The 18,071-nt window shown below is 46.0% G+C and overlaps 1 protein-coding gene across 1 annotated transcript in view; it reads left to right on the top strand.

The window, feature by feature from the left end:
* TYRO3 (TYRO3 protein tyrosine kinase) overlaps nucleotides 1-18,071 on the top strand; it is a 248,018-nt gene that overhangs the window by 26,719 nt on the left and 203,228 nt on the right. Inside the window, exon 5 of the mRNA XM_082275310.1 lies at nucleotides 17,537-17,652. Within this exon, the coding sequence (XP_082131436.1) occupies nucleotides 17,537-17,652 (116 nt within the window). The remainder of the gene's footprint in view (nucleotides 1-17,536; nucleotides 17,653-18,071) is intronic.

Raw genomic sequence — 18,071 nt, 5'->3', positions numbered from 1 at the left:
TGGGTCGGCCGCGACATAGTCCCACTGGACCGGGACTGACCCTGCGAGTTAAACGTCTCGCTGAAACGCCAAAGACCATGAGTCACGGCGCCCATATTGGTCGACAGCCCTCCAACTTCGGTGGAGAGGGGTACTGTCAGGAGTTGGCGCCCGCCTGGTTCCGGTACGGTGAGTAGTATGTTCCCCCATTTCCCCTGACGGGTCCTGTGGTGAACGCGGGCCCCTCTCTGTATGGTAAGGATGGGTTCCCCTCTATCCTATAACATGGCACAGATCCCCCTATTTTGAGTGTGATTTTTGTGTACAAAAAGCCAGGAGGCTTGGTTTGGGAGCTGACAATCTAATTGCAAGTATGTTTAAAAGATTGTAATCAGTGGCAGTACTGGAATCTTACTGTGATAAGAGAAAGTATCCTACCTGTCAGAAGCCACAGGGCATGTATGAGGCTTTCCAGGTCATTCCTCCAGCTAAAGCATGCCTCCCGACGGCCACGCGGTCCGCCAGGGTCCAGTACCGCCAGCCAAGTTGATCTCCATGAAGAGAAAGGTTTTGTGATGCCGAGATACTCTGCAGTCACGCCGCTATTCTGTAACAGACCGCCGTAGATCGCACGAGGCCGCCATTTTGGCGTAGCCTCGTGTCTTCAGCATGGGGGTGGCCATGTTTGAGGTGACCCAAACACCTCGTGGAGCTAGGGGAGGCGCCGGAAGGCGTACAGAGGGGCGGAGCTGCCTCCTTTCTTCCCGGGCAGCCAGCCAAGAGACTTCCTGTCTGTTCGAGACAGTGCTGAGACTAGTTGCAGTGAACTCTGAGCATCAAGTGGTGAGCCTGGGGGTCTATCTCTCTCTCTCGCTCGATAGTGATCCCTAGCAGGTAACACTGAGGGGCTTTGTGGCGCTGGGGAGCTGAAAAAAAAAAAAAGGTTTTATTTTGGATTGAATTTTCCGGGTAGTAACTGGAATTATCATGGACCCTGCCACACAAGTACCCCCACCTGTTTCCCTCGAGGGGGCCACGGGACCCGCCGGTGCACAGAGTATGGATGCATTTACAGCAGTTTTGGAGTCTATGGTGGCTCGGGTGGAGGCGGCCTGTCAGGAACGGGGGTCAAGAAAGCGACCTCCGCCTACCCCTATATCATCTGACACTTCAGACTCAGAGTCTGAGATGGTCATTGCAGCTGCAGGTCCCTCTGCAAGGGCTGTTGTCTCAGGTAAAGTTCCTTCAGACAGTGAGGAGGAGGTTCATACTTCCGCCATAATTCGGGAAGAAGCATTGGTGGACGCACTAGTTGTGGCGGTTCGGGAAACCTTAAGACATGAGGTTTCACCGGCAGAGGCAACTGAAACAGAGATTCCCTTTGGTACTAACAAACCCACCAAAACGGTGAAGGTTTTTCCTGTACCCAAGTGTTTTGGTAATAAATGTAAAAAAGAATGGGAGCATTCTAAGCGTACCTTTACTATTTCCAAACGTATTGCTAGACGCTATCCGTTTGAGGAATCCCTCATTAAGAAATGGACGGTACCACCAGTGGTAGACCCACCTATTTCCAGACTGAATAAAGCCACGGTTATTCCAGTAGAGGACACTTCGTCCTTTAAGGATCCGGTGGATCGGAAGGTGGAAGCGGAGTCCCGCACTATCTTTTCCCTGATAGGGTCAGCATTTAGACCAGTAATTGTCATTGGTCTGGTTTCCCAGACACTTACGGAATGGGCTAGATTGGTACGCCAGGACCTGAGGGGGAAAGATATCCCCCAGGGAACATCTGATTTGATGGAACAGATTATACAAGGGCTACAGTTTGTCTGTGACGCAGCCTTGGATGCTACCCCCCTATTAGGGCATGCATCTATGTTAGCGGTTATCCTCAGACGTGTGCTGTGGTTAAAATGCTGGTCAGCGGACCTAGGTTCCAAAAAGACCTTGACGAATCTCCCCTTTCAGGGGAATCGCCTATTTGGGGCCACCCTAGATGAGATCATTAAGGATGCCACTGGGGGCAAGAGCACTTTCTTGCCACAGGCTGCTAAAGCTAAGGGACCTCGTAACAAGCGAGGACCTTTCTTTACCGCCCATAAAGGGTTCGTACGCCCGGCTGGAACAAGCGGGAAGGGCAAGGCTCCTCCAGGAGGGTTCAAGAAGGGCTGGTCGGACAAACAAAAGACAGACTCAGCCAAACCTGAAGCAACGGATTACACAGCCTGAAGGTGCGCCCCCACCTGGTTTGAGGGTGGGGGGACATCTTCACCGGTATTCAGGGCATTAGATCGAGCATCGATCACTGCTACCGGTGCGATTCTTCCCTTCCAACATTTAAGTACTACAGGGAGCGGCAGTTACCGTTCCCTGAACAGATCTTTTTCTTTACCTTTTCCAAAGATTAGTCTCAGTTCCCCACAAGAATCAGATCCGGTTGAACAGACAGACCAAGAAGCCTCTAGCCAGGTGACTTTGGTCCCTGAGGTTCAACCAGGAGAGATCACCGTTCCTGACAGGAATCAGGTGTCTGATAAATGTGTGGGAACAGAGAACGAGCAGACTTTGTCGGATGGTCGGGGCCAGATAGCTCTAGGGCCGCCTTGGTCAGATCCAGTCAGCGCCAGTGGTCCTAGAAATTCTAGGCTGGCCTCGTCAAGCCGGTCTGGCCGACTTAGACATGCTAGTCGCGGACGTTCCTTGGGAACTTCGTCTCAGGGAGTGTCAGCGGTCTCAAGGACCAATCTTCCATCGTGCTTTACAGTCGCTGGTTTTAATGGCCTGGCCATTGAGACCCAGGTACTGAAGGACAGAGGGTTGTCAGCTTCAGTTATTCCTACCCTTATTAAAGCAAGGAAAGCGACTTCCAGCAAGGTCTATTATCGCACATGGAAGACTTATATCGCGTGGTGCGAATCTTTAGGGATTCCTCCACGTACCTATTCGGTGACTCGAATATTGGCCTTTCTGCAAAAAGGGGTTGAGCAGAAACTAGCCTTGAGCACCATCAAAGGTCAAGTTTCAGCATTAGCTATCTTCTTTCAGAAACCTTTAGCTACCAAGTCCTTGGTGCGGAATTTCATCCAGGGGGTGCGGCACCTGGCTCCACCAGTCCGCGCCCCCTTACCGCCCTGGGATCTTAATTTGGTTTTGTCGGTTCTACAGAAACCTCCCTTTGAAAACATCAGGGAGATTCCCTTGCTTACTTTATCCCAGAAGGTAGCCTTCTTGGTGGCTATCATTTCTGCACGCAGGGTGTCAGAACTGGCTGCATTATCATGCCAGTCCCCATACTTAGTGATTCATAGGGATAAGGTAGTGCTTCATCCTAAGCCATCCTTTCTTCCAAAGGTGGTTTCAGATTTTCATCTGAATGAAGATATTGTACTACCTTCCTTGTGTCCTCAGCCCAATCATCATCGGGAACATGCGTTGCATTCCTTGGATGTGGTTCGGGCAATCAGGGTATACCTGAAGGCGACGGAATCGTTCCGTAAGATGGATTCACTTTTTGTGATCCCGGATGGCCCCAGAAAGGGGTTGCCTGCATCTGCCGCAACTATCTCCAAATGGATCAGACAGACGGTGGTACAGGCTTATTCTATTAAGGGTCGGAATCCTCCGTTCCCTGTTAAGGCGCACTCCACTCGAGCGCTCAGTACTTCCTGGGCCTTCCGCCATCAGGCGTCAGTGGTCCAGGTATGTAAGGCGGCCACCTGGTCGTCGGTACATACCTTTACAAAATTTTATAAGATTGATGTGATGGCATCGGCGGATGCCTCATTTGGCCGCAAGGTTTTGCAGGCCGCAATTTGAGGAGACCGGTGGTCTACCTCGAGGGTTTTTTTCTGTTGAAAAATTTCTGTTGAGTCTCATCACTGAGGATGAGCATTGTAAACTTCTAGTTGGCACCGTTGGGCCTTCTAGATTGGATTTGATTTCCATTTTCCCACCCCTCATTTGTGGTACTGCTTTGGGACGTCCCGAGGGTGTTGAATCACCGAGGACTACGTCTGTCAATGAGCGATAGAGAAAAATGGATTTTTGTAAAATCTTACCGTAAAATCCTTTTCTCTTAGCTCATTGACAGACGTAGTACCCGCCCCTCTGTTTTGGAGTTGGGTTGGGTTAAATTCTCTAGACACTGCTTTGTGACATAACTGATTTGCTGTAGCAGAGAGAGAGAGGATATACCCTCGGGGACTGCCCCTAGGGTGTGGCCAGAGCATTTTCTTTCCTGTCTAGTCCTACTCCTGTGGAGGGCAGCATAACCCGAGGGTGTTGAATCACCGAGGACTACGTCTGTCAATGAGCTAAGAGAAAAGGATTTTACGGTAAGATTTTACAAAAATCCATTTTTTTTTTTTCTTCAGTCTGGCGGGGAGATGAAGTTAGCTTTGGGAATGATTAAAGGGCAAATTTCAGCTTTATCTATATTTTTTTAAATGTCCTTAGCTTTACATTCTTTGGTTCAGACTTTTCTTCAGGGTGTGACTTGTTTGGTCCCTCCAATCAGATTACCCTTGTGTCCTTGGGACTTAAATTTGGTTTTGTCTGTATTACAGAAACAGCCCTTTGAACCAATCCAGAAGATTCCTTTAATCCTGTTTACATGAAAACTAGCTTTCTCTTACGTCCTCTGACAGACGCAGCTCTCAATGTTTCTTCATGAATGGGTAATGTGCGCCCTCTTCAGGAGTAGCTAGGCAGCGAAAGCTTTTACTTGACACGCCCACAGAGGCTGTCCCTCACAACATTACCTCAGACATACTGTGCTCACTAACCAGTTTCTTGCTGCCTAACTTAGGAGTATGACCCTAGGTTCCTGCAGGGACTCTGGTCTTAGTTTTAATTTTCTTTGAGAAATGTTTATTTTTCTTTACTCACTATCGCTAGCTAGTGTCAAGGGGATCCTTCTGGTGAACTACAAGCCACAGCTTGGCTGAGGTTTCGCATTGGATAATCTAGATCCTTACGGTGTCCCAGCCTGGCCAACGAGCATGAGCAGGTTGTGGTCCGCCCAGGCCTTGCCACGACAGAGCCCCGATGGATGGGGACGAGCCTGTAAACTGTAATTTTCGCCAGGACGCATCAACCTGGAATGCCCTGGGTTTTAGCGGGCCCCTCATGGCTGGCAGTACCCCCACTGAGGCGAGCTGTATCGGAGCGGAGCCCCACGGTCCATGGTATGGTGAGTGATACATGCCCTCCATGTCTCTGGGACATATGCCTGAGGGGGAGCTGTGGGCCCACTCCTGGGGATAAAAAGGACTGTGTTTTCCTCATAATATCCCTCTGGCCTGTCAGGACAGTTCCTTCCCTCCCTGCTCCCGCTGGGGGCGCTATAGCGGTGACTAACGCCTTGGGAAAGGGGTGTAATAATGTTATCCTGTCCTGGGGGGGTCTCTTGTAGTGGGTCCCCGTGAAGGCCTCATTCCCTGGGCTCCTGACCGTTGGCGCCGTTTTCAGCCGCCATTTTAAGTGTGGGCATTAAGCTGCATTCAAGTAAGGGCAGCAACCATTTTCTATGTTTCCCTGAGTGTTTGTCGCCGTTTTCGGGCACCATCTTAACTGTGGGCAACCACGCTGTATGGGCGGCGCCATTTTCTCCTATTCATTTGTATTGGAGTTTTTTTCACTTGCTGCTGAGTGACAGACTGTGAGAGCGGTTTATTTTCCAGGTTGGCTAGTATTAAGGGTTTTTTTAGTCCTTCTAACATTCTTAGGACACACTTGGCTCCTATCAGAATACCTGCTAGCATTAAAGGGAGACTCCGGCTATAGCGCAATTTAGTGGTGCGGACCACGAGCGCAACATTTAAAGGGCCAGTGTACCCAATTTTAAAATTGCTTAAAATGGAGTCCTAAAGGGAAAATGTGGACCATGGACAACGCTCCCCCTGAGGGGTCCCTGTCCTCACAGTCAGATAATGAGGAGGATGAGTCCTCCTCAACTGCAGCGTTGGAACGCGCTCTGGTGGAAGTACTGATTCGTTCAGTGAGGGAAACATCAAAACTGGATGATGAGCCCACACAGTCAGAAAAGTGGGTTGTCTTCGGCTCCCGCAAAGCCCAGAAGTCGGGTCAGGTTTTTCCTTGTCACAAGGATTTTCACGAAATCGTGAATGAGCAATAGTGGCGCGTTAAGCACATGCTGGTGGTGCACAAGCTTTTTATGTGTCATTATCCTTTTGCGGACTCGGTGTCCAATCGCTGGACAGTGTCACCTATGGTGGATCACACTGTTTCCCAGTTGAATAAATCAACTATGGTACCCGTGGAAGATTCCCCGATGTTTAAAGACCCAGTGGACAGGCGTACGGAGGCACTTTCCCGCCACCGTTCACTGCTTAAACCTGTGTTTGCCTCCGTCTTTGTTTCTCAGACCGTTACGGAATGGATCAAGGTGCTTAAGAGCAACCTGTAGGCTGAGTCGGTTCCTCCGACTCTGATTGAACTCACGGATCAGATGGCCCAGGCCATGGTGTACTTATGTGATGCGGCCCTGGACGAGGCCCCTCTGGTTGCCAGAGTGTCTGCGGCGCATTGCGCCGCATAGTGTGGCTAAAGAGCTGGTCGGTGGACCAGGCCTCTAAAAAGGCCGTGGCTGACCTTCCCTTTTTGGGTAAACGTCTGTTAGCTGACTCCTTGGATGAGTTAAATAAGGGTTCAACAGGGGGCAAAAGTACTCTGCTCCCACAATCCTCAAAAAGTAAGGCACCTCGCAGTAAACAGGGGCCTTCCTTCAAGACTCACCGAGGGCTTTTTCGTGCCTCAGGGGCGCAGGAAAAAGGCAAACCATTCAGAGCCTCCGGAGGAAACAAGAAGTCTTGGTTGGGTAAGCCCAAGGCCGGTCAGTCAGGTTAGACGGACAAGTCCTTCTCTGCATGAAGGGACGCCCTCACCCGGTTCAGGGCCGGGGGGACATCTGCGTCACTTTCGGGAACCCTGAACATCTGATTCTAAACAAATGGGTTCACAAATTGATTTGTACAGGGTACAAGATCGAATCCCGGTCTCGCCCAGCAGACAGGTTCTTTGCATCAAGTCTCCGTCTGTCTCTGGATCGTTTGGCCAATCTCAGGGAGGCAGTGCAGGATATCCTTGCAAGGGCCGTTATTGTCCCGGTTCCTCTGCCGATCAGGTTTCGGGGTTTTTACTCGAACCTGTTCACTGTGCCCAGGAAGGGGGGCAAGGTGCGTCCAATTTTGGACCTGAAATCGCTGTACCGCTTTGGGCGGGTACAGACGTTTCGGATGTAATCCATCCGGTCGGTGGTTGCGTCTCTGCAACAAGGAGGTTTTCTGGCCTCCATCAATTTAAAAGATGCTTATCTGCACCGATTTCCGAGGGCCACTAAAGGTAGCTCCGTTTCGCAGTGGCGAGGGAGCACTATCAATTTGTGGTATTACCCTTTGGTCTAGCTTCTGCTCCCAGAGTCTTCAATACGTTTTTGGCTCCAGGGGTAGCTTTGCTACGCAAGTAGGGGATTGCGGTCCTCGGTTATCCAGATGATCTGTTAAGGGCGAACTCTTGTATCACCCTGCAGGGCGATCTAGCGTTCACAGTTCAGACGCCTCGGTAGTTCGGGTGGACCATTGACTTCCAGAAGTCTGCGCTGACTCCTTCTGTGCGACTGAGTTATCTGGATACGGTATGGGACTCCGCTCAGGTGAAGGTCTTTCTACCAGGGGTAAAAATCTCCAGACTTTGCAGGGAGTGATCAGGATCCTGCTGGACGACGATCTCTCCTCCCTGCGGACCTGTAGGGGGGTCCTGGGGCTGATGGTGTCGGCCTTCAAGGCAGTCCCGTTTGCCAGATTTCACACAGGAATCTCTGCAAGCAGAGATTCTTGCCAAGTGGTACAAGGATCCACAGTCTTTGGACAGAATGATTTGTCTAAGCCGTTTCATGAAGTCGGAGCTCTCGTGGTGGCTTCTGTCACCCGTTCGGAGCCAGGGCAGTTCCTTTCTGCTGCTGTTGTGGACGGTGATCACCACGGCACCTCGGTTGCATGGTCTCCCTGTTCGAGTTTCGAACTGATGATGCCACGGCTGTGGCTTACATCAATCACCAAGGGGGCACCAAGAGTGCTTGGGCGGCCAAGAAAGTGGCCGAGGTTCTGACCTAGGCCGAGGCACACTTTCCGGCTCTCTCCGCAGTTTTCATCCCAGGTGTGGTGTACTGGCAGGCGGATTACCTGAGTCGTCAGGCTCTGGATCAGGGGGAATGGTCTCTGCATCCGGAGGTTTTTTCGCCTCCTGCATGCCTGATGGAGAACTCCAGAGGGGGATCTGTTTGCATCTGGTATAAACGGACAGGTTTGTGGCCAGGGCTCGAGATCTTCTGGTCAACGCGCTGGTGGTGCCTTGGAGTCGTTATCGACTAATCTATGCCTTTCCTTTGTTACAGTTTTTGTCACAGTTCCTAAACAGGTTAGCGGTGGAGGCGGTACAGGTGATTCTGGTGGCACCAGACTGGTCTCGCCGGTCTTGATACGCGTACTTGGTGAGGATGGCCGTCGAGCCTCCATGGCGGCTGTCGCTGATAGAAGATCTGCTGTTTTCAGGACCGATCTTCCATCCTGCTTTATGGTCGCTGGCTTTAAAGGCTTGGCTGTTCATCTCCAGGTGTTGAGAGATGGAGGTCTCTCTGATGCTGTAATTCCTACCTTGTTGAGAGCTAGGAAGGCTACTTCCAGAAAAAAATTTATCATCGTACTCGGAAGATGTATATTGCCTGGTGTGAGTCGCAAGGGTTGTATCCTCATTCCTTTTCGGTGACGAGGGTCTTTGATTTCTTACGGAAAGAAGTGGTGCAACAATTGGCTTTCGGCACGAATAAAGGTCAGGTGTCGACCTTGGCCATTTAATTCCAGCGTCTCTTGGATACTAACCCCTTTATTCACACCTTTATACAGGAGGTGCGTCATCTGCCTCCGCCGAGGAGATCCTCCTTTATGGGATCTGAATTTGGTTTTGTCCACTCTACAACGACCTCTCTTTGGTAATATCAGAGAAGTCTCTCTGCCTTTGTTGTCTCAATAAATTGCCTTTCTGGGGGCTATCACCTCTGCTCACAGGGTGTCTGAATTAACGGCTCTGTCCTGCCGTTCGCCTTATCTGGTCGTTCATGGAGTTTAGGTTGTTCTGCGACCGAACCAATCTTTCTCCCTAAGGTGGTGTCGGCTTTCTGCCTCAATGAAGGTATTGTGTTGCCTTCTCTCTGTGTGAAGCCCAAGCATCCTGAAGAATTTGCCTAGCATTCGCTGGATGTGGTTCGGGCGATCAAGATTTTCTGAAGACTTTTTCCTTTAGATTTACCAAAACCAGATAATATGTGGTCAGACCTAAACACTTTCAATTTGTATGCAATCTGGCAGGCCCTTGCACTACATAGAAAAGGTAAATCCTGAAGAAAAAATTCTTAAGAAAATCTTATAGTGTGTATGGCCCTTTAGAGTTCTCTTTCAGGGGTGAATATTTGTTTTTGGTTAAGCTCCTGCTTGAGCTTCTGGTACCCTGTTGGCTACGTTTTTTTGGCCTTGGAAATGCATTGACTGTTTTTTAGTTGCGTTCTTCTCACCCCTCTTGACTACACTGCTTTGGGACATCCCATCCGTGAAGAAACATTGAGAGCTGCGTCTGTCAGGGGGCATAAGAGAAAATTGAATTTTTATGAGAACTTACCGTAAAATCCTTTTCTCTGAGTCCTCTGAGACGCAGCTCCCGCCCCTCTATTTTGGGGTTGGTTGTGTTTTCTTTCACTGCTTTGCTATGAAACTGATTAGTGAGCACAGTGTGTCTGAGGTAATGTCATGAAGGACAGCCCCTGTGGGCGTGTCAAGTGAAAGCTTTCACTGCCTAGCTACTCCTGAAGAGGGCGCACATTTCCCATTCGTGAAGAAACATTGAGAGCTGCTTCTGTCAGAAGGCTCCAAAGAAAAGGATTTTACGGTAAGTTCTTACAAAAATCCAATTTTTCTCATTGCTTTCAGTTGGGCTAGAAGGGTGTCTGAATTGGTGGCTCTTTTTTGTAAAGTGATCCTTCACCACGATAAGGCGGTGCTGCGTCCTCTTCCGTCCTTTTTGCCTAAGGTTGTTTCTGGTTTTCATTTAAATCAGGACATTGTTCTACCCTCTTTTTTTCTCTCATCCTCATTCTGCATAAGAGAAATGACTACATTCCTTGGATGTGGTACGGTACGGGCTGCCAGAATCTATCCGAAATTCAGATGCCCCTTTGTGTTGCCGGAAGGGCCCAAAAAAGGTCAAGCAGCTTCCAAAGCAACAATTTTCCATTTCCTATTGTCAATCATTCAGGCCTATGGGTTGAAAGGTAGAGGAACCTCCTTGGCGTTTTGCTACCAGGCGTCTGTGGCTCAGATCTGTAAGGCCGCTTCGTGGTCGCCAGTGCATACATTCACAAAATGTTATCAAGTGGATGTTAGAGCAGCAGAGGAGTGTGTAAAAAGCTGCAGTATAGGCTGATGGTGTTTTTTTTCATTCGTGTTGTGTCTCCTTCACCTCTAAAGGGATTGCTCTGAGACCTTCCAGATAGTTGGGTATGTAGCTTGCTCTGTGTCCTGTGATGTACAATAAAGAATATTGATTTTTTTTCTACATGCTTATCTGTAAAATCAATTTCTTGAAGTGCATCATGGGATACAGAGGTCCCTCCCCTCTTTTTGAGAGTTCATTGCTTGCTACAAAACCAAGGTACTTCCTGTATGGGAGGGGTTATATAGAGGGGGGCTTCCTGTCTGTTTTTTGGTCGGCCAGTGTCTATTCACCGATAGGTGGTGCATAACCCAGATAAGTATATAGCCTGTTCTGTGTCCTGTGATGTACTCCAAGAAATGGATTTTACATGTAAGTATGTAGAAAAATCCAATTATCAAATTGTTTTAGATGTTGTCCACAGACTTTTGAAGTTCTGCAGTGGTGATGTGCAGACTGGGCTGTGTTTTATGGAAAAGGGCTGCAGGGTGGGAATAGATCGTCAGCCTGGGGAAAAAAAATTGTAGAAGGAATGCGAGTCTGACAATAGAAGGTTTCCAGCAGTGAGTTAGCTGCCTGTTTGTTATGCATGTCCATACTTCAGCTGTGCGCTTATGGCTGAAGACAAAGAGAATCTAGGTCAGGGCTAAAGAAAGTGGGTGAGCCACTGATCTGTGTAACCACAAGCACGTGTAGATATCCCCCTGGCCGAGATCTAACAAAGCTGAAAATTTGTGATGTCGCTGCTGCAAAGTGACCATGCCGCGTGAGCTTCCCATAGTGTGCTGTACATGTGTGAATGTACTGGGGAGATATGCTGCTACTTTCAAATTTAACTAGAAGAACAATTATTAGAAACCACTAGACACAAAACAAAAATGTTACCTAAAGTAAATCTCTGGTCAAGTATATCCATATACGCCATGACTGGACTGGAATCACTTAGACCGGTTTTGCATGAATTGCTTAACCAAAGGAAAGTTTTCTATGTGGATTGTACCCAACTTCAAGTAGGTGACCACTTCTTCAGCAGCAGTTACGTTGTTACTTTATGAGGTGAGTATGATACTGGTTCTTACACAGATCTGTGTGTCACCAGGCACTGCTCTGAGGAAGAGGGGCAACCCCCTGAAACACATCAGCTGCTGCCATTATCCGTGTAATCTTATGAGGTTAAAGGGCGGACTTTTTGGAATCTGTATTTATGATATGTTACCATTTCATTTTGGTTTCTGAGTATAATTTGTATCTTTTATCCTATAATAAAATGCTGGAGATAATACTCTAGGTCAAGGGTATTGAATTAAAATTTACAAAGGTCCAGTCAGTAAAATATTCTTCCAGCAGAGGTCCGAATCTCATGTTTGTGCGATGACCTCCCTGTATCCTCGCAACCAATCACCTGCTTATTAACTTGGGTAGGCCCCGCCCTCTGTCTATAGCTGTCCTGCCTCCAGCTGTTGGCTCTATGAGAATGGCAGTGGTGATGGCTGTGGGCAGAAAGACTCTAAAGGGTGGGACCGCAGGGGTCCGGATGAGGCATTAACTGGGTCCGCCATTTAGTGATGCCTGCTCTAGGTGTTCACACCCTTTTGTTCTTTGTTGTAAATCTGTGAGGCCACTGTGTTTTTCTCTAAGCTCATCTAAGTTTTACTCTCTGTTGTTTATATTATTTATTTGCCAACAACTAAAGTGATCTTGGACTCTTTCATCCATTTTTAGTATGGCACTCCTTTTTGTATTTCTATGGTTTGAGCTCACTTCTCTGTCATTCTGCTCTCTTCTCCTGTAAGCATGCTGTTTGCACTGCTGCATACCTGATTGGCTCCTTGTTTTGCTTCTCCCTCCCCCTTCCTGAGTTCTTTGGTACAGTGGACTTCAAGAGGCTGATATCAAGTCAAATTTAGAAACTCACACTGCTTGCATTTAATGATGTGTTCATGATTGCAGGGCTACAATAATTTGTGCCTTCATATTCCTGGAGTTCCGTTTTAATACACAATGCATGGAGCAGAGGGTAGAATAATTTAGCTGTCAACATGTATTTACTAAAGCCAGACAAACGCAGCACAAATACAGACAATAAAAGTTTGTATTAAATACCATATTTTTATTTATTTTTTATTCCTTTTTTTTTTTTTGTCTGGGAATACAACTTTGTTATCTGAAGTCTGTTAAAAATGTACCTACTGCTGACTGGATCGCTGCTGGCAGTCTGTTCCAGTCACTCCTTCCTCCAGCTATTTTCAGGTCATGCCCCAGTTTTCTTGAGCTCAGCTTCATATATGGCCAAAATTCCAATTCCTACAAAATTCCAGCTTCGGAAAATTCACGTATTTAAATAACTTATGTCTTCCAAGTGGAAGATAAAAGTATTTTTGTGAAACCTAGAGATCCTAGGTCACAATTCTGGCTGTAGAAAACGTAAAGACAAAAATTTGTTTATTTTTTTTCTTGAATGGATTTGGACACTATATTAAATTGAAAGATAGGTACTACATATGAAGCTTACATGCAAATGAGAACTCCTTCTTGGCTCCTCTCATCTAAGACCTAACTCATTTCTTACTTTATCACTAATTACTCACCTACAGCGGTGCGTTGAATTCCTAACTAACCTATTGTGTTGTCTTCTCAAAAGATTGGGTGGTAAAATCTTTCCACTAGGCCAGGGCCTTCCAGTTGTTCAGGAACTACAATTCCCATCATTGCTAGTTATGTCTGTGAATGTCAGAATTTTACAATGCCTCATGGGACGTGTAGTTCCGCAGCAGCTGGAGGGCCGTAGTTTGGAGATCACTGCACTAGGCTATCCAGGACTTCAAGCCATACCAAGGAGTTTTGCTACAATTTTCTTAACCACTTGTTGACTTACTGCTACAGGGCGGTAGCTGTGCTTGGATCACGTATATATATATATATATATATATATATATATATATATATATATATACATGTAGCACTACTCCCTTGGGAGCTGCTGGTTACGGGTTCCCCTATGTGTGTGTGTGCCGCTTCTGCTGGGAATAATCACAACAGCAGCCAATTTGCGGGTGACGGGCACTTGATGTGCTCTGGCACCTGCCATTTGTTGATAAAGAACCCAGACTGCTGATCTACCTATATAACCACTTGCTGACTGCCCAACGTATTTATACTGCGGGGCGGTGTCTCTCCTGCATGAAATCACATACAGGCACATGATTTTGCTCCTCAGGGTCTATGGCGCCCCAGTCACAGCAGGTGGCAATCAGCGGGTCCGGTGGATCCGATGTCCGTTGGGACCCACTGATCGTTTTGGAGAGAGGCAGAAGGGCTGTCTGTTGTAAACAAGGCAGATCGTCATTCTGCTAGTAGGGGAGTTCCTGCTAAGCAGGAACACAGATCTCTATCTTCTCACAGCCAAAGCATCCCCCTCCCCCCACAGTTAGAAAGGAGCACATTTAACCCTTTGATTGCCCCTGATGTTAACCCCTTCCCTGCCGGTGTCAGTACAGTGACAGTGCATTTTTTTTTAGCACTGATCACGGTATTGGTGTCACTGGTCCCAAAAAAGTGTCACTTAGTGCCAGATTTGTCCGCCGCAATGTCACAGTCCTGCTAAAAATCACTGATCACCGCCATTACTAGTAAAAAAAAATTGAAATGCCATTAAAATATCCCATAGTTTGTAGATGCTATAACTTTTGCTCAAACCAATCAATATACGTTTATTGGGATTTTTTTTTACCAAAAACATAGCAGAATACATATTTGCCTAAACCGATGAAGAAATTTGATTTTTAAATTTTTTTTTTTGGATGTGTTTTATAGCAGAAAGTAAAACTTTTTTTTTTTTTTTCAAAATTGTTGGTCTTTTTTTTGTTTATAGCGCAAAAATAAAAAACGCAGAGGTGATCAAATACCACCAAAAGAAAGCTCTATTTGTGGGGAAAGAGGACATCAAGTTTAGTTGGGTACAGCGTTGCATGACTGCACAATTCCATAGTGCCGTATCGCAAAAAAATGGCCTGGTCATGAAAGGCAGATGATAGTGAATCATATGCAAAATATTTATGGTTCTACTACAATAAAAACTCATAAAGTGCACCGTGCAAATATGTGCAAAAGAGGCTGAAGTGTAGAAACCATGTAAACATAAGCAATGATAAATAAGGTGCCAGTCCAGATAAAATAGTTCTTGAAGATCTCAATAAATGGTAAAATATAAACAGTCCCAAAAATGGGTCCCACGAAAGTGCTGGAGTGCCAGGAAGAAAGTGCACAAACATGCAATCTTTTCCGGTCATACATAGTGTAAATCCGATAAAAAGGTGTTTATTGTGCAAATGCTAAAAACAAACTCACATTTCGTAGCTGTTAGTAAGGAAGGACGAGATATTCGCAATATATGCCTTACTATCAGCTACGAAATGTGAGTTTGTTTTTAGCATTTGCACAATAAACACCTTTTTATCGGATTTACACTATGTGAGCATCCTTTTCTCCAATACATGTATCGGGGTATTTACATCTGTGGAGATACATCTGGCTTGGAGGAGTTTGACAGTCGGTTCCTTACTAGGACATAAGTTCTGTCGATCTCTATAGCTATACAGCATAGGGGTCATCGTTGTCCGGTAAGTGAACACCCAAAGGGGGAGGACCGGCACTTGCTCACTGCACCGGAAAAGATTGCATGTTTGTGCACTTTCTTCCTGGCACTCCAGCACTTTCGTGGGACCCATTTTTGGGACTGTTTATATTTTACCATTTATTGAGATCTTCAAGAACTATTTTATCTGGACTGGCACCTTATTTATCATTGCTTATGTTTACATGGTTTCTACGCTTCAGCCTCTTTTGCACATATTTGCACGGTGCACTTTATGAGTTTTTATTGTAGTAGAACCATAATTATTTTGCATATGATTCACTATCATTATTGTTTTGCGCTGTGATATATTTTCTTGCAGATTTTAAGTATTACCTTGGGGAGATGCAGACTAGAGTAGTGCAATCACTGAGCAGCAAATGATATCACCTGGGATGTATTTCAGTTATCTTGCAAATCTGGCCTGTTAGTGGGCCCTGTAGGCCAGGGTTGAGGACCACTGCCCTAGATGTTTAACCCCTTCCCATCCAGTGACAAAGCATATTTTTAGCACTGATCATTATATTAGTGTCACTGGTTCCCACAAAGTGTCAGTTAGTGTCTGATTGTCCGACGCAATTTCACAGTCGCTAGAAGTCGCTGATCGCTGTCATTACTAGTAAAAAAATAAATAAAAATTCCAGTATATAACTCGGTTTGTAGATGCTATAACGTTTGCGTAAACCAATCAATATACTGGGATTTCTTTTACCAAAGACATGTAGCAGAATACATATTGGCCTAAATTTACTAGGAGGATTGATTTTTTTCTAAAAAAAATTTATTGGATGTGTTTTATAGCAAGATAAAACAAAATATTGTTTTTTCAAAATTGTCGGTTTATAGCACACAAAAAAAAAAAACCGCTAAAAATATGCACTGTTACTGTAATAATGACACTGGCAGGGAAGGGGTTAACTCAGGGCGATCAAAGGGTTAAGTGTATGCCTAGGGGGTGTTTTCTAACTGTATGGGGGAGGGACTTGTGGAATCAACACAGAAACCTGTGATCCTTACTAGGAGGAACACAGGCGCTCTGTGCTGATTCCTAAGAGAACAACGCTCTGCTGTGTTTACAACAGCAGACCGCTGTTCTCTCTCCACGGGGAGTGATCACGGGTCCCCAGTGGCAATCACAGCAGCTGGCCCCGTGAATCAGCTTTCCTGCTGGCTAATGGGGGGCGCGTGTGCCTCCAGGGTGGCTCACGCAGATCGCCATACAGGTACGGCGATTCGCACATTGGGGCAAGCCTTCTGCAGTATATCTGCGGCGCGCGGTCTGCTAGTGGTTAACATTAAGTTTCCTCCCCTAGTGTTTAGTTCATGATATGGCCTCTAATCTTTCCACTTTGTGTTATGTCTTTTAACTGCATGTTTTTTACCCAGTTCCCAAATTGTATCTCATTCCCAGGTGCAAAATATTTTGTTCCTTCTAATGAGATCAAAGGCGAGTTATATTCCCATTTAGCCTGTCTGTTGATCATACCCCATGTTTTATATATCGCTCCCATCAATTCATGTGTATCTGCTATACTTTAATGGAATCCAGATATTCTTATTTAATTGTGTTCTACTTAGTGTGGTTTCAGTCTTGACCCATCTTTTATCTGAATTTATTTTTGTCTAACATACGTGAAATTATAACTGTGATGTAATATCTTTTAATATCTTGGTGCTGCTAGTCCTCCCTGTGATTTTGCCTCTACTGAGAGCCGTATATTGAATTCTAGGTTTTTTTCCCCTGCCAAATACATTTCAAAAACATAGGTTTTATTGTTCTAAAATTAGCTAAACTTTAATGTACAACCCCACGCAATACCGTGGTGTGAAAAACATCAGAGTCAAAAAAAAATCTTTGTATTGTCAGGTGGACCTGTTGCTCTTTTTGTTCTGAGGTCTTAGGGCTTGTCGGCTCATACATAGTTACATAGTAGATGAGGTTGAATAAAGACATCAGTCCATCCAATTCAACCTGTACAGGTGTGTGTGTGTGTCGGTGGCCTGCTCATTCCCCATAACCCTGAATGTTATGATCTGTGAGATGCACGTCCAAAAGTCTTAGAAAAAGTAGACATACTCCTCGCAGCTACCACCAATTGTGGAAGAGAGTTCCACATTCTCACCGCCCTTACAGTGAAGAACCCCTTATTACAGTGAAGAACCCCTGCTTGGTTTTATCCACTGGATCAACATAGGTCACTGCAGAAACTGATAATTTTAGTGTGAATATGACCTCTATATATATATATATATATATATATATATATATATATATATATATATATATATATATATATATATATATATATATATATATATATATATATATATATATATATATATATATATATAATTTTTTTAGTATACTGTTTGACCTGGCATACTGTATATATGTACAACATTTGTGTTTTTTCTTTACAGGCCTGCCCCACCCACCTACAAATATGAATGTGATAAAAGTGACCAGCACCACCGCAACTGTCACATGGAGGCCAGGGTTTGACAACTATTCTCCCCTCCTGTCATGCACAATGCAGGTACATCTAAAAGGGATAGCGTTCATTTTCATAGCCAGTATCATTATAAGGAAAGCAGAGGCGTAACCAGAACCTTCAGGGCCCTGGTGCAAGAAACCAGGAGGGGCCCCCTGGACCCCTGGCCCGGGCCCTTCCTTTCAAACCTGGGGCTCTTCCAACTGATCCTGAAACCCTTTACTCTCGGTATGGGGCCCTTTATTATGGTCCCGCAACGGGACTCTTTCACAACTTCTGAAGTGGGCCCCCTTCCCGCCATCATGGGGCCTCCCCACGGTGGTGGAATGCCAGGGCTTGGTTGCAAGTGTGACCTTTGTGATCCTAGAAGTTCACCCACTGGTGTCAGTAGTTTTTATTTTTTGTTATTTTTTTTTTAATTATTTATCATTTTCTTTCATTTTATTTTACAATGTCACTGACTA

This window comes from Pelophylax lessonae (assembly GCF_965119305.1).
Source record: "Pelophylax lessonae genome assembly, chromosome: 13".
NCBI classification, from domain to species: domain Eukaryota; kingdom Metazoa; phylum Chordata; class Amphibia; order Anura; family Ranidae; genus Pelophylax; species Pelophylax lessonae.
Note: the sequence above shows the minus strand (reverse complement) of the source record. Positions and strands in the feature narration are given on the sequence as shown.